The 23792-nt window shown below is 42.1% G+C and overlaps 1 protein-coding gene across 1 annotated transcript; it reads left to right on the top strand.

Annotated features, from left to right (window-relative positions):
• The first annotated feature begins 993 nt into the window (after positions 1 to 993).
• LOC110983996 (uncharacterized) lies at positions 994 to 23733 on the top strand. Its single transcript, XM_022243757.2, has 11 exons — positions 994 to 1165; positions 4565 to 4686; positions 9744 to 9881; positions 10075 to 10164; positions 11742 to 11825; positions 13458 to 13581; positions 14882 to 15051; positions 15528 to 15725; positions 16621 to 16740; positions 17871 to 17952; positions 18350 to 23733. The coding sequence occupies exons 2-11, from the start codon at positions 4590 to 4592 to the stop codon at positions 18459 to 18461; spliced, it is 1215 nt and encodes a 404-aa protein (XP_022099449.2). The 5' UTR covers positions 994 to 1165; positions 4565 to 4589; the 3' UTR covers positions 18462 to 23733.
• The last annotated feature ends 59 nt before the right edge of the window (positions 23734 to 23792 follow it).

The following is a 23792-nucleotide window of genomic DNA, read 5'->3' as shown; positions in this document are numbered from 1 at the left end:
ACACCGCGTGCCGCTTGAGGGCACTGTTTACGTGCCCACATCATCATCCTCTGAACCGGCTACAGGTACTTCTTCAAGTTCTTGATTAATACACTGTACTTCCATACTTTTTTATTACATGAAAGCAATCAAGTAACTCGTTTATTTGGCGTTTTCATTGCTATATTTTGTCAATTCTGGATACAGAAAAGTTAATAATAAAATCCGAAATTCAGAAACTGCACTGAGCGCGGTGTCCTGTCCTGTCCTATCTGTAACGTAAAATATCTGCATCCTATCGGTATCGTACAGTTGGCAAAGCATCCCGGGGAAACATATATCACACAGAGGCAGTTACAGTTTTGGATGTGGGAGGAAAACCCCAGAGGAATATTCTGGGTAAAACCCACGGAATCAAGTGGGGACTCAAAACCCAATCCACATGTGGACCGAGCTGGAATTTGTAGAGGTGGCAGGCGAGGACAGAACTACTACTACGCGAACCCGACTCCCCTCCCCTACCAAACCCTGGATTTATGCCTATTGGGTCACACACAAGAGGGCGTACTTTGATATCACGTGGCTCAAAATATCTTGAATTTTTTTCAAAATTGTCAACTTTCAGCATGTTGGTAAGTACTCTGGCGTCTTCAAGATTTTTGCTATTTTGTTGCTTCTGACGAGAAAAAAATGTTAAAAAGGCAAAAACGGCCCACTTTTATTACCATCAGACCGTGCTTGGGGCACAGACATAAAAATACTTTACCATTTAATTGCAAAGCAGGGCGCCCCCGGCACCGTCGGAGCCGACCTTCATGAGTGAGGTGAACAAACTTCTTCCGAAAGTTTGTTGACACAACATCCTTTGAAAGTTCGTTGATCTTGAGTCCGCCGCGCCATAAAAACCATTTGGAAGGAGTCAGCAGGCAAACGGACGACAGTGTTGAAGGCATCGGTCTAGTCTGGTCACCGAACTCCTATAACCTTTCACGCAGACACGGATGTTCCTTGCTGCTAGGCTAGGCTATGAATTGAAAAGAAAACCGATTCAATGCGTTACTCGTGCGCGCCGGTAGTTGTCTTTTTTCGTTCCACCATTAAACATTTCCACGAATACATCGGACCAAGACTGAAATTTTTACCGGCTGTGAACTCTTTTGATGTGCTGAAGTATGAGCTTCTGAAGGTAGGATATCATGTTGATTTTGTGTGATGTGGCGTAAGGTTTTTTTTTATTTTTTGGACATGTGAAATTCACAGACATGCCACTTGCCAGAAATCGTGCATGGACATGATGAACAGTGAACGTGCGTCATTTATCGCAAGCAGACATGCAGACTCTAGCTCTATGCGTCTGTATGAACATAATAATTCATGGACATAGGCCTAGCTCATTTGATTTAACAACAAAACAGACATTCAGTAAAAACGTCATGTCAGTCCTGGTTGCTCTGACTGTCTTAGTATTTGTCTCAAATGTCTGAAGCTAATCCTGATCCGCCATGTCGCCTAATTCATTGTCTAGTTAAACCAGATACAGCCTAGCTAGGTCCCCTAGCGCAGGCCGAGCTAGTTGTCCAAAGTCTTGGTGGTATAAAAAATCATGGTGTAAACAGGGTAGACGCGTTCCTCATGAAGCTAGCCTCCGGCCATAATGGTGTTAAATTGTAAGTTGCAATTTTCAACTGTCATGACTACCACTAGTGACATTGAATATGTGCACCCTGTGTGTTTGGAGACTTAGAAATTTCCAAAGGGCCACTTTACTCAAAATAGGTGAAAATTTCATGAGCCTTATTTGAGATTATTTGGGGCTGCTTTGGCCTTGTGGGAATTACTTCACTGGGGTTTGAACTTATGCACAAGTTTTTTGTCGTGCCTGGTGCCACTTTCTATAGAGTTCGGCCTCGACCTTCATGACCAATAGCACTAGACCAGTACACATTCTCATAAGAAGTGCTAAAGTAAAGTAAAGACCTACCTGTTTGACACTATCATTTGTCATATTTGTAAAAATGAGTTCTAAACTTAAGCAGACTCTACAGAAAGAGTCGAAATAATGAAGGTGAAAAAACAAAGTCCAATTGGCAAATAAAAATTCCTGCGCAGGGCAGAAACTCCATTCTTGAAAAGGCAAGGCAATGTCTCATTTGCAAAGGGCACTTGTATTAGAAAATCAACTTGTCTATGGGGACATTTCTGTAGGCATTGAGGCAAAGACCAGGGGCATCAAGGCAATACGGGTGATTCACAGTGGTGCTCTTCCAAGAGTGTACAACGCGTTGGCCAATCACAGCGAGTGAAATCTGTCGACCCTTTCCAAACGCACATTGGGTGGACAGATTTTGCACATTGTGATTGGCCAACGCTTTGCAAACTCTCAGAGGCGCACTATTGTGAATTGCCTATGTTGCCTCCTGTGCCTCCGTAAAGTTCCTGCTCTGTTGCGGCCAAGTAAAACAATAAGTTAACTTTCTCGGCAGGCTGGTTAAAAAAGGTTTTTGTCAAGGCCTGGCCAATGGAATCCCATCTGTAACATATCCGCTTGTTGATTGTCAGAACCCCAACAACAGATGGCATTCTTTTCCACACAATGTATGTCACGCTTCTGGAAACAAGACTAGGCGTCTTATCCATGAATAAACCACGCCAGAGTCGAGTCCTAAATAGTTCTCCTCTGTCCATCCGTTCATCATCCTAAAACGATCCCGTACACTTTACATGGTGGCAGCGGTCAAGTCCTAAATAGTTCTCCTCTGTCCATCCGTTCATCTTCCTAAAACGGTTTACACCATCTAATGTCAAATAACTGACCAATGAGGGAAAAAACCCAGTTGGTTAACAAACGTAGCCTACTGGGAGGTCAAAGTTTGCCAAAGGTTCCCCCTGGGTGTTCTTTGTTCATTGAGTACTTACGGGAAAGAATTCCACATCTGGATGCTACTCGACATATTGTGCATGAAACCTTTGAGACTGGTCTGAAAAATTCTGAGCGTTTTCTAAGTGAATACTTCAATATTTATTTGACGGTTTAGGACACGTTATTGCTTTCAGATGGCTAATACTTCAGGTCACTGTCGGGAAAAATTAGCGGCAGCTGCATGTACATGGAATTCTTTCCTTATTTAGTACCGATAGTAAACGATGGCTTTTAGTCTGTTAACGACTCCAAGAGGTTTTTAATTTTATCACGCAAATAGAGTACCGAAGTGAATACGTCACGCACACAATTAGTGTGTAAAAGGCATTAGCGTGTGAACCAACACGCGCGCGTACTCCATTCGTTTGCACTGCACTTTCTGGTTCAAAATGACGTCAGGCTTCGGTACTCCATCACTGGGTTTTGTTTTTGATACGATTGCCAGCCAAAGCTTAGTAATCGCACGTTGGCAATTCCTATGATTGTGGCATACTGTATTGCACCATTTCCGTATCTGCTGATCCCGTTCAGTCACATTTCCTTCCTGTATCCATGTTGATTCTCCTTTTGTTGCTTTGCCATTCTTTACTTCATAAAAAAAGAGGAAATGAACCCATCAAGTCAACTTTGTATTCATGCCTCAGTGACCCAGTCGATACATTTCTCCAAAATGTTGCCAAAGTAGAAATTATTACAGAATTAAGGTGCCTTTCCATATCAACTATTTTGCCGGCTGAACATCTTTAAAATAGTTCGCGGTACCCGCTGCTTCATTTGACTCGGACCGGCCAGCCGACCCTGGCAAGCTCGGTGGTCGAGTGGTTAAGACATCTGCACTAGTAAGCAGGTGGTCATGGGTTCGAGTCCCACCCGAGTAAGCTTGTGAGATTTTTTCGCAAGCTCTCGGACAAGCACTGAGCATACAGTGCTTATTAATATACGTTGGGTAAGGGCAAAACCGTTATACATATTAACATCTCCCCAACACAAAAAATACATCTTGAAAAACGCCCGTGTTATGTTAAAGGAGCCAATTTTTGTGTCCTTGAAAGTGGAATACAAGTACATGTATATTAACGCATCATGTACGCAACGTACATGTAGCCCAAAAAATGTACATAATGGGAAGGCACTTTTATGAGCATTTTTTAATTCACAGTGGGTTTTCTTGGTTGTTGTTGCCGTCACTTTTCAAAAGAGGTTTTTGGATCTCGCTTTTAACACCAGTGTGACCATTTTTCTTGGAAACAATCTGTAATGAGTCCTTGAGTTTGCCAGTAGAAAATGTCCAACCAATTCCTGGTTTGAGCTGTCTTGTTCCTTTGACCGCTGCTGATGCAGGTATTACCTGGTAGGTGTTCAGACATGAAATTAATCTGGTGGTTGGTGTTTTTGTTGAATTCAAACTCGCCTGCTGTAAACTTCCAGAAACAATGTCTCTCAGAGGTTGTTGCAAACTTGTACATGTACAAATGTAGGTTGCGGTGAGGAATGTTGAACAAACAGCACAAAAATGACTCCCAAGAGTTGGCATTTGTGGCATTCTGCTGTATTTGAAACATCGGCCAGCACACGTACGCGTTCCCAGTTCCAAAAGTCAGATTTTAAGTCAAAAATAGCAGCGTCGGCACATGGTTGAGAAACGTTGTGTATGTCTTGTTTCAGAATGAGCTGAGGCTAGACGGACACCATGAGGCTGAGTAACGTTAACAGTGCAATCACCCTTGCCCTAGTCTGGCCAACGTACCTGCTACTGCTAGCCGTCCCATCAACCAGTTTCCAATCAGGTGAGTGCAGTTTCAAGACCAATGTACTGCAGCCATGAGAGGACATCACAGTTGTGAAATTCAGAATTTTGCTGTTTTTGATGTGGACAACACAAGTGGTCAACGGTAGTTTTAAAATAACTCAAATTGTTGATGTTATAGGCTCCTTCAAAAATTGTGGCAAATGGGCAGAGCATGTATGGTTTTGAAATGATGTTTGCAAAAGAAGTTTTGAAAATGTTGTCAAAATTGTAAATGTTAACCATTTGTTACCTCTTTTCGAGCACATAGGCTTTATGCACAGAGCCGGGGAACCTGAAATGGGACAAAGGGAACTGGGCCTTGTAACAAAATACCGTACTCGGAACAAAAGACCAGGCTGCTGGGCATTACCGACATTTTTTCACTCTCAACAGTGGAGATAATCCAGCCTTGTTTTGAAACGATATACCATGGTTTAGGACATTTAGAGCAAGCGGATTACCACTGGGGACAAAAGTGCTCCAACACCACAGCGATGAGCCACACAACACCGCTGCATGCTAATCTGGCCCCTATTGAAAAGAGGTCAGCAGCGCACTGTGCCAGGTTCATGAACAAAAGAAAGTTATATAATACCGCACAATCTGAGCTCTTTTTCCAAGGCTGCATGCCTGACTGAAATACTCAGGCATCAACAGATTTTGCCTGTTAGACTAGAGTGGCCACCAGACAGTAATTCGTGTGGGGGTGTAAACGTCCATTAAGTAAAATGATGAATTTTGAAAACTGAAAATCTTGGAAAAGTCCCAATTATGTGCACTGCATTTTTCAGACCAACCGGCAGCAAGTGGTTTTAACAGTCCTCAGTCCTCCAACAGGTGAAGGATTGAGGAGTGTTAGGGTTAAGGGAGAAAATGTGATGGACACCTACATGTACGTGTCGTTTCAGATTTGGACACCGCAATTCCGACGGAGACTTTTAGATGCTCTTGGCAGCTGACAAACCGGTCCTGGTTGTTGATTCTGAGCATGCCTGCGTAGTTTTGAGCATGTGAAAACAATGAAGAGGGACTGTTTGTTCTGCTGCCACCAACACCTCAAAAGCCCCCCATTTTTGCTGTACCATGACTAAAAATCACAGGTTTGATGTCACATCAGGGACACCATACATCTTGCCTGGGCTTATGCAAGATGTACATGTGTGCATGCGATTTCAGAGGGCCCCTTACTACAGTAGTAGTCTTTATTATTACTTACACAGCGTCAGCAACGAGACAATTTTGCAACATAAGAGAATTCCCCACCCTCACAAAAGCATCACTTTACTCTCGACTACAGTACCCCAGGGAATATAAATTGTGTTTATAATTCTGTCTGGCGCTAGTGATCTGCTTTATGAGTTCTTGCATTTCCCAGAACGTTACTTTGTTTCCTGTAAACGCAAACACCCTTGGTAGACTTGACATCTGGTATATCAATTTTTTTCTGGTTAAATTACATTTCCTGCAAGTATTTATGGTGTAATTTTTCCTTGACGTTCTAAAGTGTAAATTGAGACATAACTTTCGGTGACTGGTTTGTTCATATTGCAGTTTCAGTTCATTTCTGCTCAGCCTAGCTCACAGGGAATTCTGAAAAATTCTACAAATGAAATAAACTGAGTAAATAAATCACATTTGAGGTTTCATGTGGTCCTGTTAGCATGTGACTTTTTTTTTTTTTTTTTTGGTATGGCTGTACATGTACGTTTTACCATTTTAGCCAAGCTTATGGAGAATGGTAAATAACTGAATAACAAACAGCTGGGAAGATATCATGCCAATATTTTTTATTACGTGTAGTTGGATTGCGAACCCGCTCACCCAGAACAGTTAAATTTTATGGGAGAAAAAATGACATAATTTACATGACAACGGACTAAATTCAATTGTTTTGTTTTTCCTCCGACCCAAGCTAAATTAATCATAGGGATGTGCGCTTACGAGTATTTTCAGAACCAGGTAATAAGTATTATTATGTCAATACCGAGCACTCGTACCCTTAAAATATAAAATAAACACCCAATCCTAGTGGACCATGTGCCGGAAACGGCTCTTTTTATTTTCAAACATGCTGGTAGGAAGCAGTACATTGTTCTAAATGGTAGAGGGGAATTTCCCCCACATTTTGATTAAATAAAGTGTTCACCTTTAATTTGTAACGAAAATAGCTCTGTTGATCTCTGAACTGTAGTTGTGACGGTTGCTTTTTCAGCAATTCTGCCCTCCACTATTAAAGTTCCCATACATTTTAAACCCTGCAATATTTTTTTACGGTAGTCCGGCCCAGAGAAATGGAACTGGGTTTTGAAAATTTTGCACATAATAGTTGAATGAAAGTGGTGAAGCAATATGCTTTTGTACCCTTCCCTGGGACAGGACGAACGCAAGATTCAAAACAAGTAACACGTACGTACAAAGACAAGATGATAGTGTCAAGTTAGATCCAAGTAAAAATAAATTAATTAAATTTCAATCCTTGCGTTAGAAGTAATAACTGTTTTCTTCAATTCTTTGTCAAAAGAAACCACAGTTTTCCATTTCTGTTAAATTTACCATCAAGCTTATTCCAGTATTTGAAATGGACAGTTTCTGAAACGAGACGTTCTGTCGTGTCCCACAAATAGATCATTTTTCAATGAACTATGTGTCTCATGAGAGTGAACAGGGGAACTCAATAAAAATTAAACGATCAAACACTGTCATGCAATGAAACTTTCAACGAAACCTTCATGCAGTGTTCGTAATCCAATTAATAAAACAATGCTAGCCTCATATTCCAGATTCTTCGTACATGTAAGTCCACAGAGATGTGCTCATTGTTTGCGAATCCTAAATCTGGGCATCCAGCCTGCTCACCTGTTCACTGAATTTTTTATACAGTGTACATGTATATACATGTATGCTCATGCATCATGCCTTCCATTGTCTTCTCCTTTTCAAGACCATTTATGACACCATGCCTTGATAAGTCCACCATTCAGAACTGATAACCACTGAAACAACAGTGATAAGCCTGTTTGTGGAGAATTCAAGATCACTACAGCGCTTTGCCATATAACTGTCCCGTTATCTGGTTTGTCGTACCATGGGCTTGTAGCTCTATGGTTGTGCAATGAGCTGGTTCCTTTTTTCAAAGAGCCAAGGTCTTCCTGAAACAAAGCGCGCACATGAGTTAGTTTATAGGCCTGTGTGATACATGTACAAAGTGTACAGTGTACCGGGTAGTGTGCATTGCACTGCTCACGTAATAGATGAATGCCCACACGTATTGTTGCATGCAGAAAAGGGCGGGGTTGGTGTACAACACACCACATACATACTGTAACAATCTATGTGCCTGCTGTTCAAGTTCCACTGGCTACGCAGTTTACAAGTTCAAGGCTTTTCCTTTTAGCACAGTACACTTCTTGTATGCAGTGTTCCGCCATGCACACATGTACAGTTGAACCTCGTTACGTAAAAATGAACAGCTATTTCCCTGCATGTGGATTCCAAAAACTGACATTGTTTAACATCTTGCAAGGCTGAATACAGAGGTGTGTGTTATTTTTACAGAGTAAATGACCTACTCTATAGGTCATGACAGGTGGTCAAAGTTAAAGGACACCGTCACAACTTGTGCCCCAGCCTCATGGAATGACCCTAATAACAGCACTGTTAACACAAGATTCTGCTTATAACAAGGAAAATTTTAGATATCAATTCTTCCGTTTTTCATTGTTTTCATTCCTGATAATACAATCCTGTTATATATCAAGGTAATTTGCCAAATCGAAGGACCCCTTATTAACGAGGTTCGACAGTACATGTACATGTAAGAGATACACTCAGGGTCACACGTAATGACCGCTAAGTATCAGTATGTACTCTCAGACAATTTATGGGAACCAGGGCCGTTTTCCAGTACTCAACTTCGTCTCCGTCTCAGGCTTCGTCCCCGAAACCAATCCCCGATTGTGGGCCTGAAGCGTTTAAACCAAATTGGATTACTGTAAGTTTTTGCTCTCTTGCATCTTATTTGATGTTTTGTGGCACTATTAGACTGATTACTGCGTTCACAGCTTCAACGTCAGCTAGTAAAAAACCAGTTGAAGCCTGAGACGGAGCCGAGGTTGAGTATAGGAAAACAGCCCAGTGCTCAGAGGTGCCATGTTCGGTGTTATACACAGAGGATAGGGAACCAAAGATTGACTTCTGAGAAGAGTGCATCCTTGATATGACCTCAATGGCTATTCCACAGATTATGAATGTTTACTTTTATAGGTGCAACGATAAGAAAGATTTCATGAGGTACATGTAGCAGCCAGATTGAGTGTAGTGTTTACTGTACGTGTAGGAAGTAGAACACTCAGTCTGTCATTGAATGAAATAAGCCAATTGCGAGTTAAATTTGAATAAAATCTTGTGCACTCAGGGGGCTTCTGTCAGTTTGCCATTTTCAGCATTATTCGTCAAAGTGTGAGCATCACAAAACCACGAATTGCCAGAGATCCATGTACAATTACTTTTGTCCTTTGAGCAAAGGCCAATGTATTCATGTTCAGAAACCTAGCTGGAAGAGCCCAATAACCCTAACCCTCCTCAATCCTTCACCTGTTGGAGGATTGAGGAGGGTTAGGGTTAAAGCACGATAAATGTTGCATTTGACTACTTCCGTGCGCATTTATAGATCTGTCTGGTATCACTGAGTAGTTTCTAATAGAGCTGAATAAACATGCGTGCATTATGAAAGGAAAATGCCATGGCCCGAGGGCGTCGTGCCTGAGCAAGTGAGGGTATGTCTTTGACCTCCATGACCTCATCTCTTGTAAGGCATCACACTATTTATGTTGGTACAGGTTTATAAAGATTGCCAGGAAGAATGTCTCTGTCACAGTTTGTTTAGGTTGTCTGACTTCAGGTTGGCAAATTGATGTATTTTTCATGCGAACTCTTGAGTAGGGCTGTGCTGGTTATTTGAATACCCGGATATTCAGTCAGCCATCCACTGTTGATAATCCAATATTGTCTAACATTGACAAATCATTTTGTTTTTTTTCCCCCTTCAATTTGTAGTACGTCTCGCAGGTAGTCCAGTCAATGTGACGGGCGTGAACGAGGGGCGCGTTGAGATTTTTCATGAGGGAGAGTGGAAGGATGTATGCCACCGAAAATGGGACCACCAAGATGCAGAAGTGGTCTGCAGACAGATAGGTGAGTGCTCCAAATCTTGACCGAAATTCTTGTCAAGCACGTACGTGTAAGTGCGCAGCCAAACATGTAGTTGGGTGGGTGTGGTTGCTGGTACAGAGAAATAGATAAAGGAAGTTCTGCCAGTGAAACTCGTGTCAGGCTCGTTTATGATTTGCTTTTCTTTGCTCCCTTTTTGTTTCCTTCCGTCCTTCAGGCTTCTCCAGTGCCACCTTTGCGATGGTGGAGTCGTACTATGGGAGTGGTCGGAACAATGGATCAGTGCAGAATTTTGACTGCGAAGGAGGTAAGTGGATCGTCGAGAGTGCGGAAGCCTTACCAGTGTTGTGGGATAACAACAAAAAAGGTGGAGAGCAGCGCACAGGAACCTTTTTGGCAAGGTCGTGCTTGCGGACAGGCCCCTCCCGCATCAGAAAATGCACACTGCCTAGTCAGTATGAGTGGGTAGGCATTCACCGCGTTAAGGGGACAACTTACTTTCTTAGGGAAATTTGAACCGAGTTGTGGGGACATTTCTGAGTCCCCACAATGTTTTCAGTCCCCACAAAATGGGTGAAATGTCGAGTGTATGTCCCCACAACTACGGTGTGGGAGTATGTGTGCTGGCTTGCCTTTACTGGATATTGCAAAGCCCAATTTCTAGTGACTCTTTCCCCCGATTGTTTCAAACTTCTTGAGAAACAAGAAAATCAATCACGCCTTGGACTTTATTATTTCTGTTCTTGAGGCAATTAGCTTGGTTTTCTGCAGCAGCTTGTGACCAGTGCAAGATGGCACCCAGTTGTAATCTTTAGTGGAAAGAGGTAATTGTGGTAAAGTGTCCTGCCCAAGGACACAAGCAACATGATCCTTGTCGATATTCAAAGGCACATACTGCTGCGGGCAAATCTGACCATGTGAGCATTTGTATTACAGCAGTGTACTCAAATGCTCTTTCCTCTTTAGTAGAATCCCCAAACATGGCGCAATTCAACACCCACCTGACTTTCCTCACACAGCGTTGCCAAGCCTCTTCCTTGAAAAACTTAAAACTCATTTGGTTATAAACAGCCTGGGGCCAATTTCATAGAGCTGCTTAAGCACAGAATTTGCTTAAGCATGAAAAAACCTTGCTTGACAAATCAGGTTACTAGCCAAAACTCCATGTGATGTATGTTGGTTTGGAATGGTACTCACCTTTCTTTTGGTTAGCCTAACAATCACATAGATTTTAGGCAGGTAACCTTTTTTTTAAGCAAGATTTTTTTGTGCTTAAGCAAATTTTGTGCTTAAGAAGCTCTATGAAATTGGCCCATGGCACTATTGCCTTCATGATACATGGTGCTGAACCTCTGTGAATGATTTCAGTGGCATAAGATTTTGTTTGAAATCCAAAACTGTCGGCGTCCGGAAATTGGGTTTGAATTTAGCTGAGTGTTTGCCTGATGTGGTGCACTTCCATAAAATCTCAGAAAATCCCACATAAACATTTACAAAATCATTTGAAGTTGATGAATTCTTGTAAAGCCTCATTACTTCCACTTACATACCCATCAACAAGTTTGTCAGAAAATTCTTTTCTTCCTTTGGGGCACATTTTATAAGAGTTCGTTTCACATGTCAGAACAAAACACGGAAAATTTTCATCCAAACTTTGTGGCAGGTAGGTAAAATTGAGATTAATGAATCAAAATTTGAGGATCATAATGACTATTCAGTAATAATTAAATTTGAGCGAAAAACAGTGCTCCATACAGACACAAGAAGCAAAAAAAGGATTTGCGCCATGTTAGGAGCCACGCCCCTAACATCAATAAATATAGGCTTACCCGTAATTTGTGTATTGGCCCTTCCTCTGTATCTCTTTCCCGCTTCCCTACTCAGACGAGCAGTACCTTGAGCAGTGCTCCTTCAAGACGGCCAGCAAGACTTGCCGGGACGGGGAGACAGCTGGAGTCAGCTGCTTCCGTAAGTGAAATCAGCCAAAGGACAAGATCTAGTTTTCAGTTGGCCGTCTCAAATGAGCAAGTGTCACCCACTCAGTGAAAATGAGTTACAGGGCAATTTTTTCTTCCGTAATTTGATTTTTGGTTTCCATCAGAGAGAGCGAGCCTTGCTCCTTGTTTTGATCACTCAGTCTGACATCCGGTTGAAAATGGACACTATTTGGGTGGGGACTGTAGAGGGTCGCCTTTGAGAACCGTTGTGCAAGTAAACTCGATTCTCATAAAGACCTGTGGCTCTGGTGACTCGTGACTCATTTTCTCAGCGGGAGGGGGTCACAACTGTTTCATCTTAGGTCGGCATTTCTGGTGGAGATTGCTTCACCCTCTTCAGTCGCATTTCACATACAGTGTAAAGCTTGTCCGAAAATCTGCAGACGTTCTCCCCCAAGTGTGGGAGAGTGCTGTACATATTAAACCCTCTCATCAAATCCTGGACAATGTTGTACGTGGGGTAAATCTTGCTCAGATGTGATTCCCTCATATGTGATGTGATCTGCGAAAACCCTTCAGTTGGTGAGCTTCGTCATTTTGGTGCATATCAACTTCACATTGATCTGGACACTGTCCTGTTTTCAAAACTGTTTCATTTGTGATTCCAGACAACCTAGAATCATGATGTAGACAATCTAGAATCTTAAATGGAATAGATCTGAAAACAAGAGCATGTCCATGTGAATTGGACGTTTATATGCACCCAAATGACAAAGCTCACCTTGTGAAGGCTTTTTGCAGACTGCATCTCAAATGAACAGTCTAGGAGGCCACAATAAATAATTTCGCGGAAAGGGAAGCAGAGATACATTGTATTTACCAAAAGTATCTTCATCATCAGTTTGACTCTGTTTAAATAAGGGAGTAAAATGTGCTTGGCCGGTCTTAAACTTGCGTTTAAGACCAGCTCAGGAGAATGGACGCGACTAAATGCCCGAGCCGCAGGTGAGGGCATTATCATTCGTTCCTTCTCCAGAGCAAGGTTTTAAACGATCTTAGATCAGGTATCACCCATGGATATAAATAGATCATGATGCAACATGTCAATTGTCACAAGGAAAGCCGTGGGTGGATCCTATTGTTAGATGGACATGTATGAAGGTTGTTAATGTGGGTGGTCACAAGGTTGTAAACGATAGTTTAAGACTGGCCAAGCACGTATTTATTCCCATTCATAAATACCTTTTTATTCAGAGTCAAAAGAAGTCAACATGTGATGGATTTCCAACGATTAAGTTCTAAAACTTTACTTTCATGTTCCTGACCACCCCCGTCCATTTTATGGTATATTCCTTTTGAAAGTTGCCCAATAGAATCTTTTTAAATGGACTTGGCGTGCATGGCACTTCGCATGCATACAGACTCCTCGCCAATCAGACCTGACTAAAGTGTCCTGTATCTATGTGCCAGCATGTGATTTACGCACGGGCATTATCACTTCTGAGCAGGCATTATCAAATGTTAATACCCGGTCACGTGACGTGTTTCAACCAATAGGAATAGAAAAACTGTCCCAGGTATTTATGAGTAATGGAACATGATGCAGAAAGAGACAGGCTCTTAAAGGTCAGCTTTGTGGCTTTTTGTTTTTTCACCCGCCCAGTGCCAGGCTATCTCGGTTGCTTTCTTGATCGGACAGTAGGCAGCGTCCTGAATGGTGACTATTTCTCCAGCGACGACATGACAGTGCGCAAGTGCCTGCAGTTCTGCTACAACAAGAAGTTGAGGTAGGGGCTCGCCTGTCGTACTTACGCCGCACTTGACCAACGAAACCCCACATTGGTCTGGTTCCCCGACCAAAGATTGCCTGATGACTCTTGATAAAATCTTAGATCAGGTATCACCCATGGATATAAACAGATCATGACGCAACATGTCAGTTGTCACAAGGAAAGCCGTGGGTGGATCCTATTGTTAGATGGACATGTAAGCAGGTTGTTAATGTTGGTGGTCACTTTGAAAACTTGTAAGAAAGGCAAAAAAAAAAATTTAGGAAGGGAACAACATTAAAAAATATATCTCATATGTGTACAGACATGACCAGAAATACCTGAACATCAACAGCGCTATCTTAATGTGGACCCGACAAGTTAGGGGTATTTTGGCTATTTTCGGAAACTGGAATGTTTTCCTCCGTTTGTGGTCACACGGGTGTACGGTGATACCAGACTCTCGACTCAAGGAGAATAGTCGGAAACATCGGGTGTGTTATCCAGACTAACCCCACAGTTGTGACGTTGTCGAAACAAAGGGAGTGTCAGGAAATGGCTAAGGTGCTAAAATCATGGAGGCGTGCTCCACCCTAACCCCCTCCCCCCCGCAAACAGACACAAAATAGACCTTATCTAGAGGGAAATCACTTTTTATCATGCTCAAAGAATCCGTTTCCATGCCCCACTTTGAGTTTTTGTTCAATGTGGCTTAAAACATTTAGATATAATAAATCCCATATTCTAGACAATTCATTGGTGCAGATGACATCAACTTGTTTTGAAGTTTACTTTACTACTTTCAGTTTTATTCTCAAGTTCCCAAAATAAATGTGATGCAATCTGCAAAAACCCTTCACGTGGTGAGCTTTGTCATGTGGGTGCATATAAAATTTCAATTCACATGGACACGCTGTTGTTTCCAGAGGTATTCCATTTATGATTCTAGATTGTCTACAACATGAATCTAGGTTGTCTGGAATCACAAATGAAACAGTTTTGAAAACAGGACAGTGTCCAGATCAATGTGAAGTTGATATGCACCAAAATGACGAAGCTCACCATGCGAAGGGTTTTCGCAGATCACATCACAAATACGTTAACCTCGCCTTTGATTCAATATGACCAACTTAGGAATAATGCATCGTGCTAAAACAGGGCTTGTGTTTCCATACTTAATCGTAATAGCCCTTCAGGAGAGAAACAATGACTTGAAGCTCTAAAAGCCCTGAAATGTCGCACGGTTTATTTGCTGTGGTAACACCCTTTGCCAAAAGTCTTCTTTACCCCTCAATCTCGTCCCTGCATTTTTGAACAGATACGCTGGCCTGCGGCAGAACACGGAGTGCTACTGCGGGACCAACGGAACTGCCTACGACGCCTGGGGGTCGCTCAGCAACACCAACTGTATGCTGCACTGCGCTGGCAACCATGCTGAAGCCTGTGGCGGACAGACAACGTGGTTCTGGACCACCTCAGTATATGACGGTAGGTATGATGAAATTGCTTAGACCTGATGCTGGAAGGAGTTTGTTGGCTGACTCAAAACCTCATGGGTGAGGGACGTTGATACATGTAGATCCAGCAGGACCAACAGGCCGTGGTACCCCCCCCCATAAAGAGTCACATTTTTTGCTTTTGAAAATGATTTAATTTATATCCCTTTCAATTCCTTCTCAAAGCAATAAAAACACCTGAAATTCAGTCTCAACCCTTAGAAAAGCTGTAAATTGTTTGCAAAAGAAATTCCAATTTTTTTTCCCCCTTGCTGAAAAAATGAAGGCCTCTTCCCCCCCCCCCCGAAAAACAATTTGGTCATGAATCCACCCTTGGGGGATGGGAGTGGGGTATGTACCCCCAGTGCCCCGTATATTCATGCCCTAGCATGGAACAGAATATAAACAAAAAGAAGAAACAATGGGCAGACTGAAGAAGCTAACTGATGAGTTTTACCCTCCCCTCAGTGGACCTGGCCCGCTGTCCCAAGCCCGACGAGCCCTCCTTCGGCTTCGTGAAGGAGACGGGTGCCTTCTGGTACGGCAGCACGGCCACCTTTGACTGCTACACAGGCTTCGAGGTGGAGGAGGCGCACACCCTCAGCTGCGTCCTGGGGGACGAGGTTGACGAACTTGTGTGGCGCGGGGAGCCGACGACGTGTACAGGTGAGTGAACACACCTTCAACAAAATTTTTCGAAATTCGCAAAAGGAGGTGATGGAACGGAAAAACACCAGAGGTGAGATTTGGTCAGGATTTCTCCGGATTTCAATATTCTTTCATCAGGATTTTTCAAACAGTCCTTCTTGAAATCTGGATAATCCAGAGTTTACTATCATTAAGGAGGTTTTACATTTGTGAAGGTTGATGTAGAATTACAAAAGAGATGGGTATTTTAAGGCGTGCCTTCAGGCAAACACAAATGTATCCGGTTCGTAAGTGACTTCATCACCAAGGCAGACACACCACGATTTGCAGTTACGTGTGAACTTCGGTTCCATGTCAACGGCGATCAGTGCATGTAATGCTGTGTGCAGTGCATGCGCAGTGGGCGTGGTTTAAACTGAAGTGACGTCACACTTATGAACCAGATACCAACCAAAGACACTATCCACCCGGAGCTGAAGTGCACCCCCAATCGGCGAAAGAAAGACAGTTAGTTACAAGAGGGTTTTGCACACGTTCTGTGAGTATGCAAAGACCATGCACACCGGAATGAATTAGTTACGCGTACTCAACATGCTCCGCATCGACTTCGGCAAAACAAATACTGGTAATTCATATGCTCTGTGAGATGGAGCCATGGTGTCAACAGTTTGGTATAGACTAATCCGATTGGACGCCATAACTGCGGTGGCGGTGCACTCACACGCACATTCTTCAGCTTGACGCACTCGTGCATTTGGCAAATCATGACACCCTATTGGTCAAAGAGGTATGTGAGGCATGAGTGCCGCCTCTTCAGGAGCATTGTGCCGCCTGTCCACGAGCGTTGCACCACCGTAGCAACAGCTTCTGCTTCTGGTTGTTGAATTACACTAGAAGTTTGGTGTTTTTTCAGAAATACCTGAACCCACAAGCCGTAACAAGGAGGAAGAACGGAACCGCATATTCATGCAGGCTAAGCTCCTGAAAGGAACAAAGGGATCAGTCGTCAAATTGAAAGATAAGTCATCAACAAGTAAGTTAGCTGAAGTAAGATTTTGGACTGCTTTGGCAGGCAATAACAACTCGCCTGTTAATTATTATGAAGGTCGATTCTAAAGGTGTCAATGCTTGTGATTCTATCAGTGAGTTGTTATTAGAAAAGATTTTTACCAGACACGAAGTATTTTATTCATTCCATGCATTAGTGATTGCACTTGAGTGCTACTAAGTAAAACCAATAGATAAAGATTTGACAAGTGGTACTCTTTCATATTTTACATTGAGGTGAGGAACGCATTTGTCCCCGGTGGTCATCCGTTCGCTCTAAATGCCCCAAACCGTGGTATACTGTTTCAAAGGAAGGCTGGATTTTTTCCACTATTGACAGTGACAAAATGTCAGTAATTCCTAGCAGCCTGGTCTTTTGTTCAGAGTACGGTCTTTTGTTACAAGGCCCTGTTCCCTTTGTCTGAGTTCGGAAACCCCGGCCACGCATATAAAGCATACGTGTCCGGATCCGAGGTCCCCAACATGGAGTGGTTAATATTGTGCATTGATTTGAGGATGTCCAGGGTCTGTGATTCCTGGTTAGATTTGCACGCACAACGCTCAACATCTGAGAAGTCTCTGGAGGTAGACCGTGTGCCGTACTAAAACACTGCCATTGTGTGAGCCCTGAGCTGGACCAAGAGAGGGCGCTATTTCTTAACACTGGAGGCTCCTTTGGTTGGAACTGCTCTTCGCCGGTTCACTAACGACTATGAAATGCACACGGTGGCATTTGCATCGCTACCAGCAAAATGAACACTCCCCACCAAGTTGGCTCCTTTCAACCAATGAGGGGGTGCTTCTGCTCAAGCCAGAAACTGCCTGTCATAGAAAATGTTGGCAACGCCATGTGGTGTTAAAAAGATGAATACTGTATGTGCCGGGAAAATACTGATACAAATGTTGTGCGATGGACTTTATAAAGACTTGCTGTTGGTGTTCCACTTGATTAAAACATTTGACCAAAAAGTCTTTTTCCATCTTGCCAAAAAGCAAAATTGTTCAAAAATTTTTTTTAAATCTGCAGGCTAGGGCTGGTACAGTGCTTTGCTGTCATTTGCTCAGAAATCTATATTACTCACTTTTTTCATATTTTTGGGGTTTTTGTCTTCCTAGGACTTATCATTGGGGCTTTGATCGGATTCATCATCTGCGTAGTTATCGCCATCTCTGTCTTCATAGTGTGCCGAAAAGAAAGGTAAGGCTCTCGTCCCAGCTCAAATGAGATATCTGAATTAGCCGCATGTAAATTTGCATAAATCCAAGGGGCGATTGTGTCTTGATTTGCATGGAATGTACGGCCGCAGAACCCGCAGTGTTAAGACCAGTCCGTGCTTCCGGCAAATTTGAAAGTCAATTGAAGTTTGGTGTCGGCAAATGTTTGCAGCGAAATCTGCAAGATTTGAAATGACCTTCCTTTGTGCAAGCTGCCAGTGTGTACATTTGATCTGACGTCACAAGATATCTGTTGGTGTTCGCTTGTGCACTGAGTCAGGAACAGCCTAATTTGTGTCAAATTTTTTGTTCTTTCTTTGTCATCATCATGATAATTTCCACCTCTTCTTTCACACTCCCTTCCCTCTAACCAATCGCAGAAAAGAAAAACGGTCTCCAAAGATAAGGAAACAGGAAGAAGGTAACGGCAGAACGACCGGTTATCAATTAGCCCACGGAGTGTCAGCATCCACCAGCGACTCCAAAATATGACCCATCAGGTATCTCACCTGGCTTTTCAAGAAAGGATTTTTTTTATGTACAGCTGAGTAAGATTTGTTTCCGCAATGCAATGTTGTAGTAGAGACCACTCAAAGACCAGTCACAGGGCCAGACCCAAGATGATTTACAGTTGTAGGGTGAACAGCGACAAAGGAATGCTTTTGTTGCAGTTTATTTGAATAGGTTGTGACTTGAATTCAGACTTGGAGGTCTTGTGTCGGTCCCGCGATGGTCTTGGGGCTCTCGGCTGCGATTCTGCCAGAATGGCAAACATGTTTCAAAATTGAGTAACAAAAGAGACTTATTTTGTTTTAAGTCCAAAAACAGATTTTATTTAGCTGAATGCTATTTGGCTCAGAATTGTAGAATGTCTATTTAAGAAAACAGAGATTTTCACCTGCTTTAGAAAAATAGTTTTGGATGTAGCTGAGTATAGTTGGGTCTAGAAATGCACAGTTTTTCTTAAAGCAAGTCACTGAGGGTTCTTCAGATTTTAAGTGATGAAAATGTTAATTATGTGGGATGTGTTCCATCTTCATTTATGACTCCCTATTCCCAAACCAGGCTGAAGTAGGTAAATTCCTATGTTTGACTGTTTCTCTTTGTCACTGTTTATTTTCAAATTGATCCATCATAAAAATTTTGTCTGCAGATAGTTTTGAAAGTAGCAATGAAAGTTGTGGAAATTACATTGTTTGCGTGACGTTAGTAACGTTTTCCAGATAACGGCTTGCAATTCTTCAGGATGGTTTTGGAATAGGGGTTCACGTTTATAAAAAGAGGTGAAATGTAAAGAACGATCTTGCCACAATCAGATCTGATTTGCGTACCTTTGTGCAGCATGAGTTAAAAAAATGTCAGCACGGCTCCCGAGATTCAAGAACTACTTAAGGGAATAGAATTTTTGGGGGGGGGGTTCTTTATTTGAATTTGAGAAAAACTTTTCACGAGTGTTGCTGACTTGTTCAGATTTTATGGTGAAGATTGTACTTTTGTGAAAACTGAGCAGCAGCAAATTAGACTTAAGGGTCAGTTTATACATTGTGAATTTGTGGTTTCAATGATACATGGAGATTTGCCAGGGTTGAAACTAGGGTTTCATCTGGGATTGCAACGTCCGCCTGTCCATTCCTGCCCAAGCTTAAAACTGCCTGTACTCTCTCTGGAAAACTGTTCGAAACTGACACCCCGTGGTGGAATCTGAGGCCCCGTTTCCACTACGCCAAGTATTTCTGAAGGAAATTTGAAGACTTACTCACCAAGTGTATTAGAAAGAAATGGGGCTTGAAAATTTTGAACAAGCAAAAACCACCTGTCCCCAGGCAGGTGTACAGGTGGCTAGATGAGACCCTGGTTGAAGTGTGTTTTGATTTTTTTTGTGACTTTCTGATGTGGCTATTAGTTGTAGCATGACAAATCTGTGTTTATGCTCTCATTCATGATTGGTTTCATGCTAGGTGTGAACTGGCCCAGTGTGTATTGCTGTGTACATGTACGTGCAAGGCCCGTGGGCATGTAACCTAATGCCAATAGGTGTGTAGGCCAGGGACTTATTCACCTGTCTATTGCCTAGGACCTATAGGCTGTTGACCTATTGGCTCAGGACCTATGGGCTGTTAGCCTGTTGGGTTAAGACCTATGGTCTGTTGGCCTGTTAGCTTAGGACCAACAGGCTGTTGGGCTATTGGCCTAGGACCTATGGGCTGTTAGCCTGTTGGCTTAAGACCTATGGTCTGTTGGCCTGTTAGCTTAGGACCTACAGGCTGTTGGGCTATTGGCCTAGGACCTATGGGCTGCTGATGTGTATACCTATGGCCTACCGGTAGGTTAAGATAGGGCATTTCAAGTGATTGCTTCAAACGTCTGACTATGCAAGACATCTGAGGTTTGCAGTTGAGATTGGCAAAATATACAGAACTTTGAGGTCTTGGAGAAATGTAATGTAACAATCGGCGAGGCAGGGTTCTTATTCTAAAATTTCGCTGAGCAGCTGCTGTTAATCTCCCATCACACTAACCATAACGCCTCATGCCAAAGCCACCATGTGTAGTGAAAAGGAAGCCAGTTCAGTTCAATTTCTTAAGCCGTTTTGGCTCACCCCCTTTTCCAAATGGACGAACCAAAATTGAACAAATGCAAACAATGCCTTTACAGTCCAATAGCTAAAAAAGGATAAAAAAGTCAGGAGGTCAGTTGTTTTCTGGGCTTGATAACCTATTGGATTCATAGGATTTTGGATCCGAGTTTCTTATACGTTCTGTCAGTCATTTTTTTCATTTCCCCATTGTTTTTGCCATTCCTGGTCCCCAAGTGGACATAAAAACCCAAACAAATGGCAAATCCTATCTGCAAAGGAAGGGCATGAAAGAAAAAAACTTCACAATTTGACACGAGGGCTTGGTCGGAGATTTGACAAGGTTTGATTTCTTGTGCAGATGAAAGGGCATACATGTAGCGGCATTTTTTTTTATTAAGAATTTTATTACTTGTTTAGTCAGGAAGTAGTTGGTTTTATTTTACCTCACATGAATGGTGTTATTCCGGGTCATTCCTAGCCTCAGAGGTCAAATGTCTTTTCAGTCAGTTCTTTACTTGATTTCATAGGACCGTCTCTAATGTTGAACATACACATGTTTTGGATTTTAGGCCCTGGATCCAAATTTTGGCAGTTAAGCAGACCACCATGTTTTGCAAGTTCAGCAAAGATTTTCTGCATGTAACAAATTTTTCTGAGCTTTGCAGACCTTTGAAATGTGGCCCCCTGGATATTATATATGTTAGCACCGAGTTGAGTTTCACACCGGAACAGGTCAGCAGGAATTTCCTAAGCCAAAAAAATTTGCTAAGCAATAGCTGTCACCAGCTGAAATCATTGTGTCCAATGTGCATGCCTTCTGACTGGCCCCTTGGCCGATTCTCGCTCAGCACAGACATTCTTCTAAGCAAATTTGTCTACTTAACCGTTTTTGGCATTTGACCCTGCATTACTGTTCCTAGTCCTGTGGGGACGGTGCCCAGTAATCATTGAGGAATTGTGTCAGCAGTTTTGAGACTAACCATGCATTTTAAATAGTGATAAGCCCAGTGCAGCAGTCAGTGGAGTGGCGTGGGGTGGGTTGTTTGTTGCCCAGGTGGGTAACTTTGACAGTATTTCCATAATTGAAATTTTGAAAGTCCTGCCATTAATTGTGATGTGTTTTTGGACCAGAAAGAGGTGTAATCATTTCAATGTTCTCGAAAATATGAAACACAAACTGATATAATTTTTACCTGAAATTAAATTTATATGTGTGATGAAGGTACTCAATCATCAGTATGTAAACTGCATGCCAATAATTAAGCCTCATGAATATTTATGGCTATGTCATGAATGCCAAGTTATACAAAGATATTTATGATTTCTAAGATATTCATACGCAGATAGGTAAACTATGTTGTACACGTAAAGGGGATATTTTAACCTTTGAGACAAGATTCTGAAGTAATGGAAGAAATTTTTCTTGCCCATTCTAGCAATATAGAGCCAGAAAAGTAAGGAATAGGTTAGATAAATCAGCAGATTGTGGGTACAATTTGCCAATCTGGCACGGTTATAAATTCATGATCAAGTTTAATCATTCCTGCACATAACTTTGTAAAAACACAGTACATTTAAGTAAACAGTAGATGCAAATGAATATTTGCCTTAAAAAGCTCGCCCTGCTCCCTCTCAGCGTGTATTCGAGACCCTGTTCTCGTGTTAGACGAACACGAGAACAGGGTTCCGAACTGGGATAATCAACACGCGAACATTGTTCGCGAACAAGATTCTCACTCCCAACTTTCTGGGAAGTGGATGAAGAACACCAAGAACAAAGATGGCGGGTACAGGCACATACCATTACTTAATTTTGGTTTTGTTACAAGTGTGTTATGTAGCAACTGAAGGGTCTCATATATTGTACCGATTTAAAAAAAAAAATCCATTCTCTGCCATATACACGAGTCTTTCCGAATAACACTACTTGCAAGACAGTTCTTCCGTTAGGGTATCACAGTTAATTTCATTGCAAAATCATCCCGCTTCACGAATTCAACCTTTGACCACTTCCAGCGAAAGACTGATTATGTTTTATGAAGAATATTGTAAGCAAGTTAATATTAGCAGAGGTTGAGGGCAGTATAGGTTCCGCTGTATACTGTCTTTAAAAGTGCTTTCATACTGATTTTCAATGCAAGGCGTAACTCATTTGTGTATAGACTTCGGTGATTTTTGTGTCAGCATGAAGTGTGGTTGTGTACGTATTGTTTTTGATATTTTGTAATTTGGTTATCACATTTTACGGTTATCCTGACCTGCCGTTCCTAAACCAGGCTAACGTTTTGATGTTTGATAATAAGTCCTCTCCACTTCTTGATATTCATCTTAAAAGATTTTTTTTTCGAGAGTGATCCATTGTTTTAAAAAAAGTGTCTTCAGAAGGTTTGTGTTTTAACACGGACAAAGAATTTTGGGAAGTCATGTGTACACGTATGTTGGTATTAGTTTTCAGATAGTGGCCACAACTTCTTCGGTCTGGTTTGGCATACTGAAATGAAATGAAACAAAAATTGGTAAAGATATCAAAACTGGCTGTTTTTCGAAGCTGACAAACTGTTGCATGGGGTGTCAGTGTTGTACACTCTAAAACCCCCCCGGGTCAAATTGACCCAGAATTAGGTTCCAATCGGCATGACCCTTTTCTGGGTCAGAATATGACCCCCTTTCGGGTCATATTTGACCTTTTAGGGGTCATATTTGACCGTTTCTGGGTCATGCCGAATGGGACCCGATTCTGGGTTAATCCGACCCGGGAGATTTTAGAGCGTAGTGGACTCGCACTGTCCAGACCATTTCGAAAAATAAAGATTAACTGATGTTGACTGCATTTTTAGAATCCTTCCAAGCACGTCCGTGTCTTTTGAAACTCTGGAGTTCTAAGCTTGATTGCAAAAGTGTATCAATCGGTACTTCCATGGGATCAGTATATTTTTTTAAAGTCGGGGCCGCTTGATTTGATTATTAGGACCATTGTGTATTGGAGGGGGTTATGAAGGTACAGAGAAAATCTTTACAGAAAATAGAATACTTTCGTTTAGTTTTGTTTTTAGAGACTTTATCAATTTTGAGGTAATTTTTTGTGATTTAATAACTGATATTCATGATCTGTACAGATGGAGATGATTTGTCACCATGTTTGACATGGTAAGAATAAAAATGTGTGTCGGAAGCGAATGAAGAGTATTGCATGTCCTTGCCTTACACTTTGTTGCGTGTTTCCCAGGTTTCCCTGGAAGCTGTTT

Source organism: Acanthaster planci, linkage group LG21, assembly GCF_054643075.1.
Source record: "Acanthaster planci isolate LZ-2023a linkage group LG21, COTS_SCS, whole genome shotgun sequence".
Taxonomy (NCBI): domain Eukaryota; kingdom Metazoa; phylum Echinodermata; class Asteroidea; order Valvatida; family Acanthasteridae; genus Acanthaster; species Acanthaster planci.
Note: the sequence above shows the minus strand (reverse complement) of the source record. Positions and strands in the feature narration are given on the sequence as shown.